Source organism: Arachis hypogaea, chromosome 10 (assembly GCF_003086295.3).
Source record: "Arachis hypogaea cultivar Tifrunner chromosome 10, arahy.Tifrunner.gnm2.J5K5, whole genome shotgun sequence".
In the NCBI taxonomy this organism is placed as follows: domain Eukaryota; kingdom Viridiplantae; phylum Streptophyta; class Magnoliopsida; order Fabales; family Fabaceae; genus Arachis; species Arachis hypogaea.
In genome coordinates, this window is record NC_092045.1 from 1,011,940 (window position 1) to 1,024,998 (window position 13,059).

Sequence of the window (13,059 nt, forward strand, 5' to 3'; positions counted from 1 at the left end):
CAGATTGCACCCAAATAACAAGGAGATACACAGCCGCAGATCGGAGGAGGCTTCGATGTCGTCAACCACCCTCGCCACAGCACTTGGTTGCGGACCTGGAACGGAACAGTAGTGGCTGAATCTGCTACTCTATGTACTGAATGTGCTCAAACCACAATACAATCGTCATCCAAAACCCAAAATCCTCCCCTGAAACAACACGGGAGGCTTACTCATGAAACCAACGGTTAAGAACTCACCCTCAACAATGGTTCAAGTTGACTCCAACATGAACCCCAGGTCATGGTCGCCATCCACGGCAAACCTTTCAAACTCAAGTGTGGAGAGTTTTTTGGTTATTTAGGTTTTTTGGGTAACTTTTTAAAATTTCTAATTGGCCCTTCTTCTTAATCTGATTAACTCTTAGTGATGATGGTCCTAATTAATCATCCAACTTTTTACCTTGAATGATTATCTAAGTTATTGGGGTCAGCAAAGTCAAACAAACCTTTCAGTTTCTACTCACTATAAGCCACATGCCAACATTCTTTTGGTTTGGCCCACTTAGTCACCTTAGCCATAAAAAAAATAAGCCACCAGAGTCTGCACCTATATATATATATATATATATATATATATATATATATATATATATATATATGGTTGTGTATTTCTTGATCAATGAAATGGTTTTTTTTTTAAAAAGATAAAATAAAAATGTAGGTTCCACAACATAAACATAATCTAAAACAATAGAATCAAGTTTGGTTATTTCATGAACTACTTTGTTACTTCTTTCCTTCTTTCTCTTCGATCGCTCCCTTTTTTTGATAACATGCTCAAGAGATCATGTTTTGTAGTATTCGAACAATTCTGACTCTGGTAAGGCTCTAAGGTTAGTAGCAAATATGTAAGTTTCATGAACTACGTATTTGGATTCGAATATCAACGGAAATAGTGGACTAAGAACTCTTAAATAGAGTGTGCGTAAATTATATGATAAAAAAAAGGAACAATTTTAACTAGAAGTGAAAACTCCTAACCTCCTAATCGGTATTTTGTTTTAAGTAATAACTAAATTAGATAATAGCTTAAAGATTAATTAACAAAGACGAAGATGTTAGTTAAATGCTTTTGTGGCATTTCTTAGTTAGCTTGATTGTTTAAATTGATTTATGCTTGCCTGGATTCTAAGAAGATATTAACATAATCAATTTCTTGTTTTAGACACATTTTTTGTTTCCTTATTTACGAAACAAAAGTAACTTATATAACTAATAAGATAGAAAAATTTTAACGTCTATCAATATATTGGTATTTTAGTAAATTTTAATCGTTAATTTTAATTATATTAATATACTTGAAAGTTTTTCAGAAAGATATGGTTGTGAGAAGACACATAAAGCTACTCTAACAAAAGAAAAAACAAATTAAAGGTGACAACACAAAAGTGGTTCATAATAGTATAATACACTAATACAGTATAACAACCGTATTATAAAACCAAAACAGAAAGAAGTAATGTTGTAACGAACAAAACAAAAAAGATATCCCTAACAATTTTATCCAATTAACAAACAAGAAAGGCAGTAATAATAAGCCCAAAACAACAAAAAGGGCAAGAAACGTAGCTTCGGTTCCGAACCTAGTGGTGACCGTTGCGCCGTACCAAGGTTTAAAAATCACGCTATCTAAATCAAACACATTCATCCCTCTCTTCTGTGTTTTCATCTCCAAAAGAAAAAGAACCATACCAAGAAGAAGAAGAAGAAGAAATAAACACAATGGTTTCAAAGGCAAAGAAAACAACAATTAAATCGCTAAAGGACCTCCGCGGAAGCCGCCGTAGCTGGAGGAAGAAATCGCCGTTGAGAAAAGCAGTCTCCGCCTCCACAGCCATACTCGCCTCCATCCACCGCCGCATTTCCAGGCTGCTCACCAAACTCACCCCAAACCACAAGATCAAAGACAACAACAAGAACGTTCCATACAAACTCCTCAAGAAGACGAAAACAGCACCGGCGCCCAACGATTTGGACTTCCAAGTTTCCGAGGATCCCTTCGCATCCGTTCGTAAAACCTTATCCTTCCAAGACGTCGATAGCACCAAGATTTGCCACCTTCCGCCGCAGCCGTCCCACCGGAGAAGGAAGACGGTGTTCCTCGACTTGGACGAGACTCTGGTCCACTCCAAGCCCTCGCCAGCGCCGGAGCATTACGACTTCGTCGTGAGGCCGGTGATCGACGGCGCGGAGATTGAGTTCTACGTCCTTAAGCGTCCCGGCTTGGAGGAGTTCCTGTCGGCACTGGCGGCGAAGTTCGAGGTGGTGATTTTCACGGCGGCGCTGCGGGAGTACGCGGAGCTGGTGCTTGACAGGCTTGATAAGGACAACCGGTACCTGTCGCACAGGCTTTACCGGGACTCGTGCCGGCCGGTAGACGGGAGGTTAGTGAAGGATCTGTCGGAAACGGGTCGGGAGTTGGATCGGGTGGTGATAGTAGACGATAACCCGAACTCATTCTCGAAACAACCCGAAAATGCGATCATGATAAAGCCTTTTATTGATAATCTTTGGGACACTGAGCTTTGGAAGCTTAGAAAGTTCTTTGATGCTTGCGATTGCTTTGATGATACGAGAGAAGCTATCAGTCACTACTATCCCATCAAATTGCACCATCATTAGCAACTCCCCTTTTCTTTTTCTTTGCTTGGTTTAAGTGTCAGTTGAACAATGATTTGTTCAATGTGATTCCTGATTAGTGAGGTGAAAGTGAAAATAGGTATTGCACTATTGCCAAGTGTTGTATTACCATCTTATATTTTTTCATTGTTATGTTTACTTAGCTTGTTCCATGTGTTTAAAGCTTGGAAATGCAAAATCATTACTTCAAATCATTGCAATTTATTTCAGATTTTTGCCATATTAAGTCACAACCACACCCATGACTGAAACGGAATTTGGCAGATTTTCTTGTCTATCACTGCTAAGTTGTAACTTGTTAATGTTAAGGAACATTAATCCTCCACTATTCCGCATGATAATCCCCCAACTAGTTGAAACTGATAATCGAGTGCCCAAACGAAGTTTCTTGCTGTCTTTCTCCATTGCATTGTTTTTGACTGCAGTCTTCTTGGTTGAAGAAACATCATAGCTTCCAGCACTGATAGTATAAGAGAGGAAGCATGCAAAATATTTCGTCAATGTATTAACCACACAGCAAGTTAGGGGGGCAAAATCACACAAGTAACCATTTTGTACACTCAAGGTACCTATATAGCTAGTGAAGAAATTAAGAGGACAATTCGTTTTGGATTAGCAACGAGCAATGCTAGGGGGCCAGCAACTTTGGTATTTTGTAACCATCAAGTGGCCATCAATAGTGTTTTTAATGGTGTGAGATTACATCCAATGGTGAGAAATCACTCACTTTTCTTTTGATGGTTAAGTGCTGGCCAGAAAACACAAAAGTTGCTGGCCCCCTAGACTTTTCCATGTATTTATTTACAAAAGAGGGGAATCAGGATGAAATTCGCCAAATTTAAGCCGTGTCGAATTCCAAGCAAATAGATAAGTCTTAAACCATAGGCATCCTCAAATAGAAACATAAGAACTTCTAAAGTGCAGAAGTAAGAAAAAATAGTATCGCCTCAGCAACACCAGCCACACTATCTCTCACTTAAGTTAATGTTGTAACAGAAGTGATACACGCAACAACAGCACAGGGTAGGAGAAATATCAAGATCATAGATCATCTAAGAACTTATCCAAGAAACACAATTAGGGATAGGGATATAAGTTATAATTAGGTAGAAGCAAATATTGAACCTTTTAAGAAATCATAGACTTGTCTCAAAGATGACACATGAATAGAGAATTCTGGCACATTGATTCCAATATTGTTCAATCTATCTCTGATTCTGTAACCCTGGTTTGGGTTTTTCATAACTTGGGACGAAGTTTTTTATCACATGTCGCAACCACAGCCTCTTTCTTATACTAACTTAAGATGAAGTTTAACAATTCGTTTACAGTTTAGACTTAACTTGAACTCCTCATGTTTACAATCATACCAAGCGCTATCTGCATTCTGCACTATCAGAAAAGCAGACACTAAGAGCATGGATTTTATTTATTTGTAAACTTTAGACTACAACATATACTCACTACACTCATAGGAAACTTCACAGACTTGAATTCTCACTGCAATCACACTCACTTCAATCACTATGCACTCTCATCAGTTCACAACACTTCCTATCACTTTACAGCGTGCAGATAAACACACACATGACACACCCAAATTTAGACTAACTGCACTTTCATTTACTTTTTACACACATCATGAATTGTTGGTAAAGGTGTGTTTGGACTTGGTAAATCATCAGATCTAAATACAGTCAATTTCTTCTAAAAATCAAAGATCAAATTTATACATCACTCCCATTATGTCAATTTGACAAATCATAGATTGAATGAATATACAACCACAACGATAAAAAAATAGAAATACTGTTACAATTACAACAAGTCTTTCTGGTGTCTACAATTACAACAATATTTACTCTATCAATTAACAGAATAGAAAGGAGTTGCCACATCAATGGCACAATCTCGAAATGCAGATAGATAATAATAATAATAAAAAACAGGAATGGATGTCTCACCGGATCAACCTACAAGAGTAAACTTGGTGGGGCAACCTCCACGCTTCAGCTTTAGTGAAGCACATGTCATCAAGAACCTCGCTGGTACACCAACTGCACCTTGTGTTCCGAGAGCACTGAGATTGCACCACGTGCTCCCCACAGTTGCTGGTGTACCCTAATACCCCTCGAGTTTGGTAAGAGGGTTTGTACATAGTACTGTGCAAGAGAAGAAGAACAAGAAAAATTGAACATTGGTTGTGGTTCAAGAGAGAGAACAACGCCATGGAGGATGAAAGATCAGAGCTTTGAACTCGGTGAGAGTGAGAGTATCACAGATTCATTCCGAGATTGATGGAACTGAAAAAGCTTAGTTTTCTACGGCTGGAACTACGCTGTATGCGTCGTCAACATCAAAAGTTGAAAACTAAACCTAACTAAATTTGTTAAACCAAGCTCATTCAAATTAAAAAATTAAAACAAAAAAGAAGTTAGATAATCTATCTTATAAAAAATAAAATTACTAATTAAGATTAAATATTTTGAAACTTTTTATATTTTTATATATTTTTAAAATTTTAAGTCAAACCAACACACCCCTTATTTGCTAATCTCAACAAGTCAACAGAATCCTCTTCGAAACGGCGTCGTTTTGCTGTTCCATTCTAATTGCTACGCGAAAAATAAAATAAACAGAAAGAAAACTAAAATTAGAATTGGGAAAGAAAGATTGAAAACGCAAGCAAAAGGTATCGTAAACCCCCGGGCAAATTCTCTATGATAATACTCCATTAGAGGAGAGCTCTAATTCGAGTTCTATCGGAAACCCTTTTCGTTTCTATTATCGAAGTTTCGTTCTTTTGACACGAAATTGAAATTTTCACTTAATTTTTTTCTGGCCGATAACATGTATATGCCCTAGTTTGGTCATATTCTAGCTGTATCAATGGAGGGCAATAATTTAGATTCTAAGAATCAGGTTGAGGATGTAGAAACTTTATCTAAAAGGGTGTCGGGTTTTTCGGTTAGTGACCAGATATCCAATTCCAATTCTTTTAAGGTAAGTGTTCTCCTTCTTACTCCTGATTGATATGCACAAGGTACTGTTTGGTGAACTGGAAATTTTCGTAATTTGTGGATTTTGCGTTGTTTTGACTCTGTTATTTATTTGTGGGATTCGACTTTGATTGTCTTTGTAATTGTAATGATTTAATTCGGTATGCTGGGATTGCATTTAAACTAGGAAATCATGGATCATTGAAAACATTTAATTAGGTTTCAATTTTTTAAATGATTATAGTTTATATTGAATTTTTTCTTCTTCTTAAAACTGGTTTATTTATGTTGTTTATTTGTTTTGATTTGATCATGATTACAGGATGATGAGGTGGATGGTAATAGGACAAATCATGTTAACAAAGAGTATTACGACTCTTTTTCCCCATCTGGCATTGAAGGTGATAGCATGAATTCATCCAGATTATATCCTGAATTATATGAGAAAACTTTGGAGAAAAGTGAAGACAAAAATGAACCTTCATCGGGTAATTTTCAGAAACGTGGAAAGTTCTTCTATTATGACACTTCACTGTGCGAAGATACTGGTGTTTGGATCCCGGTTTCCGTTCCTCCTATGTTGGAAGATGAGCACAAAGAGTGGACCAAAGGTTTTCACTCAAATGGTGGCTACTTTCCTGATGATGACATGGGATGGAATCAATGCCTTGGAGAAGAAAGAGAATTGACTATGTGGGATGTTCTAGCAGAAATGTTACTTGCAGCTAGGGGAAAAGTGAATTCTTTAGCATCAGGAGATCTTCAGACATGTAGCTTTTCATGGATATCCAACAATGTACTTGAACAATGTTGGAGAGAGATGGCACAAACTCTTACAGAGGCCAACTTTGGTAACGTGAAGGAATTACTTGAAGCAGAGCCCCCAAAGTGGTTGGCAGATAGTGCTGCTGCTTCTTGTATGTTGTGTAGCGTGAGGTTCCATCCCATCATGTGCACCCGACATCACTGCCGGTTTTGTGGAGGAATATTTTGTGGTGAATGTTCCAAAGGACGGAGCTTGTTGCCATCAAAGTTCCGAGTTTCTGATCCCCAAAGAGTCTGTGATGTTTGCTGTGTTCGACTCGAGTCTGTACAGCCTTATTTGATGGATCATGTAAGTAATGCTGCTCAGTTACCAACCCATGACTTGACAGACCTCAGCACTTTACGATCATGGGTTAACTTTCCTTGGGCACGGTCCATGGAGTATGAAATTTACAAAGCAACGAATACTATCAAAGCTTACAATCAGGTTGGTGTAAATTACATCATTTTTTTCAACCTTTTTCCCCTTGATTTCCTTGCAGAAACCATTAATAATGGGAAATGGATATTGCCACTCCTATTTTGATAATACACTCCTTTTTTTAACAAATTCATGCGAACTTACAATGCAAACAAATCATATGTAGAGTGGCATTATCAAAAATAGGAGTGGCAATATCATTATCCTTTATAATGCATGCATATTAATGATGGGACTTATGTCTATAACGAACTTTCTTCAATGTTGATCTGAATAAGAGTAAGACAAGCATTTTAAATTAGTCATTGCCTCTCTGTGTAAGATTCTTAGTTTCCGGAAAGTGTATTCTTCTTATTATCACACTGAACAACTGGATCTGTTGTAGTGTTGCTTTGATTAAATTAGTGATGGATGGCATAGGTTAAAGGAATAAGGCTAATCTTGCATACCAGTGGGCCAGAGTTTCTTTGTTATCATTTGGTGACAGTTGAAAGTTATAGTTAGCCCATCTCCTAGACTATTTGATCATATATGGTGCTATTCTCTCTAAAAGAAAAATTGCAAATCTCTGTCTCAGCCTGATTGCATTAGATGTTAGGTTGGACGACTATGTATATAGCTCAATGTCATCGTCATTTTATGTTTTTGAAGCTTTAAATTTTAAGCTCTTGGTGATACTATTTTTATCATCATGTCATGTCATTATATGTTACTTAATGAAGAATTTCATGTTTGCAGATAGGTTCTTTGAAGCCTGAGAAATCAATCCCAGAGTTCATTCTAAGGCAAGCAAAAGGCCTTGCAATTATCACTGTGGTCAAAGTAGGAATGATGGTTACATATAATATTGGAACAGGACTTGTGCTCGCACTTAGGGAAGATGGTTCATGGTCCCCACCATCTGCTATTTCCACATTTGGTGTGGGTTGGGGAGCTCAGGTGAAGTATCTAATCTGTAACAATAGCTATGTCATTAACAGTCTAATTAGTTATTGCTTTGCTTATAATGGCGAATCAATGAAGAACCCATTACTGTTGATGTACATACTACATACTGTTGCCCAATTTTATTTTTGTTGAATGAACGCTTACCAAATTAAAATTCATTCCTAGCCTCTAAAGTAGCACAGATTTTGATTTTCTGCTCCATATATATGGAGCATGCCTGAAGAATTTACTTACTGATACCCATTTAATTGTGTAACCCCCTAAATGTAGGCTGGAGGAGAGTTAACCGACTTCATTATTGTTCTGAGAACAACGGAAGCTGTCAAGACATTTAGTGGTAATGCGCATGTTTCTCTTGGAGCTGGTTTGAGTGCTGCATTTGGCATTGTTGGAAGGTCAGCTGAAGCTGATGTTCGCGCTGGTGATGGTGGCTATGCGGCTTGTTATACCTACAGCTGCAGTAAAGGTATATGTCTTATTTCAGTTATTTATGATCATATACTATTGGAAACCTTCATGTTTTTAACTCTGAAATTTAGAATAGAACTTCATTTACTTCGACTGAACTCGTATTTACAAGATATTACATTTGATAGTCTAGGTAGGGTTTAAACAATCTTAGTACCACATTTAGCAGCGGAAGAGATGCCAATTCTGTGTGTTTGATAACCTTATTGCTTTGCTTGCAGGCGCATTTGTTGGGTGTTCACTTGAAAGCAGTATTGTGAGTACCCGGGCACAAGAAAATTCGCGATTCTATGGCAGCCAGTCCATAACTGCAACAGATATATTACTTGGCTCGTTGCCTAGACCACCTGCTGCTGCTATTCTCTACCGTGCTCTTGCAGATTTGTATTCAAAGATTAATGGTTAATCGAATGTCTCAACATTGCATTTCATACCTTAATCTTTTTGGACAGTGTCATTGATGAAAGGATTATTGGATCTTCCATAATTTGTACAGCTGCTAAATCACTCTAGTGTGTAAAGGGTCCTTGTGTCATTATTTGTCATGTAAATACATGAAACGTGTAAATATTGTGTGGACCTTTGTTGAGGTTAATTTATACAGTGGACTATTGTTCCCTCTCCATGTCCATCTTGAAAATTTTTTAATATACCCTAAGCAGACAATCAAAATAATTATGATTGAAAAGAAGAAAGGAAGAAAAGTGAACACTATATAATGACAATATATTTCTACTCTCCAATGAAACATATATTCTTGCATCTTATATTAATCTATCCAATTCAAATATCCCATATTTTCTTTCTCTTACTCCTTTTGAGGAGATTGCGGATGTAGCGAGGAGTGATCTTCTTAAGCCTCTTGAGGGTGCTCCTAAGACATCCTCTCATGGCAACATACAAAGGGAATTGCATCATTGCAAATATGCTGACAGGGAAGAAAGCTGCACTGTAAGTCAATGTTGAAGTCCATTTGTTCTTCTCCAACTTTATGTTGATAAGAACAGTTGCACTGAACGACATCATTGTTGTGGCCATTGAGAAGAACAAGAAGGCGAAACCTGCCATTAGTTTTCGCGGCAGAGAGCTCCGGAAATCCCACATCTCACAGGGAGATGTGAGGATTGAGAGGAACATAACAACCGAAGCCAATGAGCTTGCCAGAGACACAACATCCATGATTGTGAACACCAAGAAAATGGGGTGATGGAGGAACCTAGGGAGGCCATTGTCGTCCGTCCCTCCGGGGACAGTGTAGGCTGCTGCGAACACCACGGTGGCCACAAGGACAGCCACCGCAGAGCATGACTGAGCTGTTTCTTTTATCCAATTGCGAGCCTCCCTCAACAGGTCGTTATGCCTTTCCTGGAAAAGTTGCTTTGCTGTTTTGTTATCTTCCTTGTTGTAGTGGATGGTGTAATGGTAAGGCAGCCTCTTTTCTATGCGCTGTTTTGAGCATACAAAGAAAAATATTACAACCTCTCTAGTTTTAAGGAGAAAAAAACTCATGTAAACACTTATATTCACTCTTACTAAGTCTCTCAAGAGAATGCTTAATGCTGGAATGCTAGAACACATATGAAGACTTCTATTTATTCTAGATGACGAATGTAAGTAGTTACTTAAAGGTACTTACTTCAAACCAATGTAACTCCTCTTGTAACTGGAGAGCATAGCCGGGTTGGTGTCCCCCTTGAAACTCTGCAGTGTAATGTAGGACAGTGTTCCCTAACTTATCTATTTTCCCTGCAAGCCTTCTCACCATCTTCAGTTTCTTCAACAGCCTGTAAACCTCCAGTTGCCGGTGTTTGACAGCCATGTACAGTATATTCTGCTCGTCGTCACTAACGTGCTCGATTGACTGAGGATGAAAACGAATTATTACTTCAACTATCTCCAGGATTCCATTGCAAGCAGCCATAAGCAATGGAGTATAAGCAGGTTTCTCAGCATGCTTTTGCTGATCCTTTGATTTCTCTTCTTGTTTTTCTGATGCTTGATCTTTTTTCTCTTTTCCTTTTTGTTCCTTTTTGAAAGAACCTGCACTTCCCATGGAAACTGTCCTGTCTGTTGCAATAGAGGTCTGTTGCCATGATTTGTCTTTCTCTGCTAATAAGCGAACAAGTTCCTCTGCTAACTTGTGCATTTCTTTTTTCCTCCAAAGTTTTTCAATCCCCTTCCATTCTGAACAAGAACAGAACATGGAAGTAGCATTGGAAGATATGATGAATGTCAAAACAGACTAAATAGAAAATATTTAGCATTTGTGAGAATCATGATAGTTTGCGCTACCTTTGGCCATAGCCTTCCACATAGAATACCACAACCAAAAGAAAGCTGTAAATTTGATTGACATGTAACATGGTTAGATTAGATGTATCCATATATCTAGAATGTGCACAACTTAATAATCCATATTTGTGTTCTCTGGTTGTGCATAAAATACAGTGTAGAGTGAAATAGGTACCTGAGTGATTCCCTTGGTATGGGTGAGACCATTGATTTATGCCTTTCTCACCACTTTCTAAGTCTTCCCTTCTCTTAATAGGTTCCTCATCTTGGTAGAATTGATAATCTTGATACTTAGGAAGCACTAGGAGTCACAATATTGAATCTATCAGTGAGACATGCATGCTTGTTATTGAAATTCTAGATGGATTGAAGTTGGCAGAGACTTACTAGGATATATGAAATTTTTGAAGGCTCCCATTTGGGTTTGACTCCTAAATGTAGAAGGCATTGTTGCTAGCAATTGAAGAGTTGTTAGTCCATTGTCATCCTTTAGATCAGCAAGCTCATCCCCATACCTTTTCAATAGCCATAAAGCGGTGCCTGCAATTGAAATCAACAGTAGTTGAACATTGCTGCATGCATGGTGCACATTCCTAAATGAAGTTGAGGAGAGAAAGATATACCAAAGAATTGGTCAATAACAGCAGTGTGAAGAATGGACATACTATCATTTCGGTGAAAATGTGGGCTTAAGTCAATGTTCAAGACACAAAGAAAGTGTTGAAGCAACTTGGTCTTGCCAAGTGCAGCAGCTCTATAAACAGGAGTCTCACCAAGGTTGTTCTTCATGAACAGCAAGGGTTTAAACTGTTCACTATCATCATCATTGTACTTTAGTATGTGGTCAGTCATCTCCACCTCTCCGACAAAGGCAACCTCGTGAAGTGGCGTGTTCCCCATGTCATCCTGCAACCTCAGCACGTGTTGGATTCCTACTGGATCATCCACCATCTCTAGCATCTCCTTGTACATGCTTGGCCTCCCACAGTGTGCAGCATAGTGGAATGCAGTGCTCTTGTGCAGATCAATTTCCTTGTCCAATAGCTCCTTGTTTTCCCGGAAGAATTTTCCAAACTCTTCCCATTCATATCTCTTTGCCAATATATATGCCTTCTTCATCTTCTCTATTGATCCTGTCATCCTCTCTTTCTTTCCCTCACTCACTAGCTTCCCAATGTGTTAATTATTATATATTTGTGGAAAAAGAATCAGAAATGAGCAATGTGTTTGAGCATATCAGCAATTCAGCATATGCCTTGCTTAATTAATTTATAAAGTGTATGTGTGTATAGTATACAAGCAAGAGAATAATTAAAGTTAGAGATTTGCTTTTGCTTTGGAACATATATTTGTTGCTAGTGCTTGTGATTTGCCCCATTTTGAAGGTTCTACTAATTCATATTCTTCTATCATCCTTCAAATCTATATGATTTGAAAGAAAATTGCATCGGAAAAGAGAATCTATCCCAGCATATATTGTGTGGAGGATTAATATCTTATGTTGTGACTTGTGAAACATGCACATTTCACAAACCAATACATAACGTGAGACTTGTTCCAAAATAATGTTACATCTACAAATGTCTGCAATGAGAAACATATCTCATTTTGATAACAAGGAAGCACTGGCCACTGTGTATCACAATATATATGCTGTCCCTCTTGCTTAAAATATTAATCAACTATGATTTGTAGTAAGGTATTCCAGCCTTAAGATTCAAAAATGAAAATTCTTCTAAGAAATTAATTTTGTGAGACTTCTATTGATGCTAATTTCCCTCTTGTAACCATCTTCCCCTAGTAGGACTAGGAAAAGACATCTATTGATGCTAATTTCCATGTGAATTTTCTATGTTGCTATTTTATGTGTTTTCAGAGATCATATTGTAAAGTGTGAGAAGATACTTGACAGCATCAATTGTTTCTATCATGCAACTAACCTTTCTTATTTTTTGTTATCACAATCTTTGATTGCTGCTTGTATAGTTGTATGCTTCAATGGCGTAAATGGAATAAACTTATGAAGAAGTGTAGTCATATATGTCATATAAGGAGAAAATACTCAGTTTGGTCTCTGAAATTACACTCGAACTTCAATTTTGTCTTTGAAGTTTCAATTACCTCAATTTAGTCCCTAAACTTTTCAAATTTTAGTTATGTTAGTCCCTGCGGTGGTTTCCGTTACAGAGTCAATTGAAAAGTTTAGGGACTAAATTGAGGCAATTGAAACTTCAAGGACTAAATTGAGGCTTGAGTGTAACTTCACGGATCAAATTGAATATTTTCTCATTATATAAGTATTGAATGAATTAGCAAATAGAATAGAAATGCTTTTCTGTTTAAGGCTTTTAGTAGCACAGCAAAGATACTATAATACGTTGAAGAATGTAAGAATAGCTGTTTCTTATTTCTTTTTGGTTATATA

At 37.5% G+C, this 13,059-nt stretch overlaps 3 protein-coding genes across 4 annotated transcripts; 2 read left to right on the forward strand and 1 right to left on the reverse strand.

Annotated features, from left to right (window-relative positions):
* The first annotated feature begins 1,605 nt into the window (after window positions 1-1,605).
* Window positions 1,606-2,885, forward strand: LOC112714407 (uncharacterized). Its single transcript, XM_025765996.3, has one exon. It carries the CDS (start codon window positions 1,764-1,766, stop codon window positions 2,661-2,663), a length of 900 nt encoding a protein of 299 aa, XP_025621781.1. The 5' UTR covers window positions 1,606-1,763; the 3' UTR covers window positions 2,664-2,885.
* Window positions 2,886-5,238: 2,353 nt separating this feature from the next.
* Window positions 5,239-8,965, forward strand: LOC112714411 (uncharacterized). Of its 2 annotated transcripts, none has more exons than XM_025766000.3 (5): window positions 5,239-5,373; window positions 6,003-6,932; window positions 7,665-7,865; window positions 8,145-8,340; window positions 8,564-8,965. In XM_025766000.3, exons 2-5 carry the CDS (start codon window positions 6,090-6,092, stop codon window positions 8,746-8,748), a joined length of 1,425 nt encoding a protein of 474 aa, XP_025621785.1. In that variant the 5' UTR covers window positions 5,239-5,373; window positions 6,003-6,089; the 3' UTR covers window positions 8,749-8,965. The 2 variants fall into 2 exon arrangements, with proteins under 2 accessions (XP_025621785.1, XP_025621784.1); XM_025765999.2 differs by having other exon boundaries at window positions 5,263-5,684.
* LOC112714409 (uncharacterized) lies at window positions 8,858-11,896 on the reverse strand. Its single transcript, XM_029289502.2, has 6 exons — window positions 11,258-11,896; window positions 11,022-11,174; window positions 10,810-10,935; window positions 10,635-10,679; window positions 9,979-10,526; window positions 8,858-9,788 (listed from the first exon to the last, which is right to left on the reverse strand). Exons 1-6 carry the CDS (start codon window positions 11,772-11,774, stop codon window positions 9,126-9,128), a joined length of 2,052 nt encoding a protein of 683 aa, XP_029145335.2. The 5' UTR covers window positions 11,775-11,896; the 3' UTR covers window positions 8,858-9,125.
* Window positions 11,897-13,059: the final 1,163 nt, after the last annotated feature.

Coding starts and splice junctions, on each gene's coding strand:
- LOC112714407 (XM_025765996.3), top strand. CDS start 1,764: ATGGTTTCAAAGGCAAAGAAAACAACAATTAAATCGCTAAAGGACCTC.
- LOC112714411 (XM_025765999.2), top strand. CDS start 5,571: ATGGAGGGCAATAATTTAGATTCTAAGAATCAGGTTGAGGATGTAGAA. Junction 5,685..6,002: donor CCAATTCCAATTCTTTTAAG/GTAAGTGTTCTC, acceptor TCATGATTACAG/GATGATGAGGTGGATGGTAA. Junction 6,933..7,664: donor CTATCAAAGCTTACAATCAG/GTTGGTGTAAAT, acceptor TCATGTTTGCAG/ATAGGTTCTTTGAAGCCTGA.
- LOC112714409 (XM_029289502.2), bottom strand. CDS start 11,774: ATGACAGGATCAATAGAGAAGATGAAGAAGGCATATATATTGGCAAAG. Junction 11,175..11,257: donor TGTTATTGACCAATTCTTTG/GTATATCTTTCT, acceptor TTTCAATTGCAG/GCACCGCTTTATGGCTATTG. Junction 10,680..10,809: donor ATACCAAGGGAATCACTCAG/GTACCTATTTCA, acceptor TCAAATTTACAG/CTTTCTTTTGGTTGTGGTAT.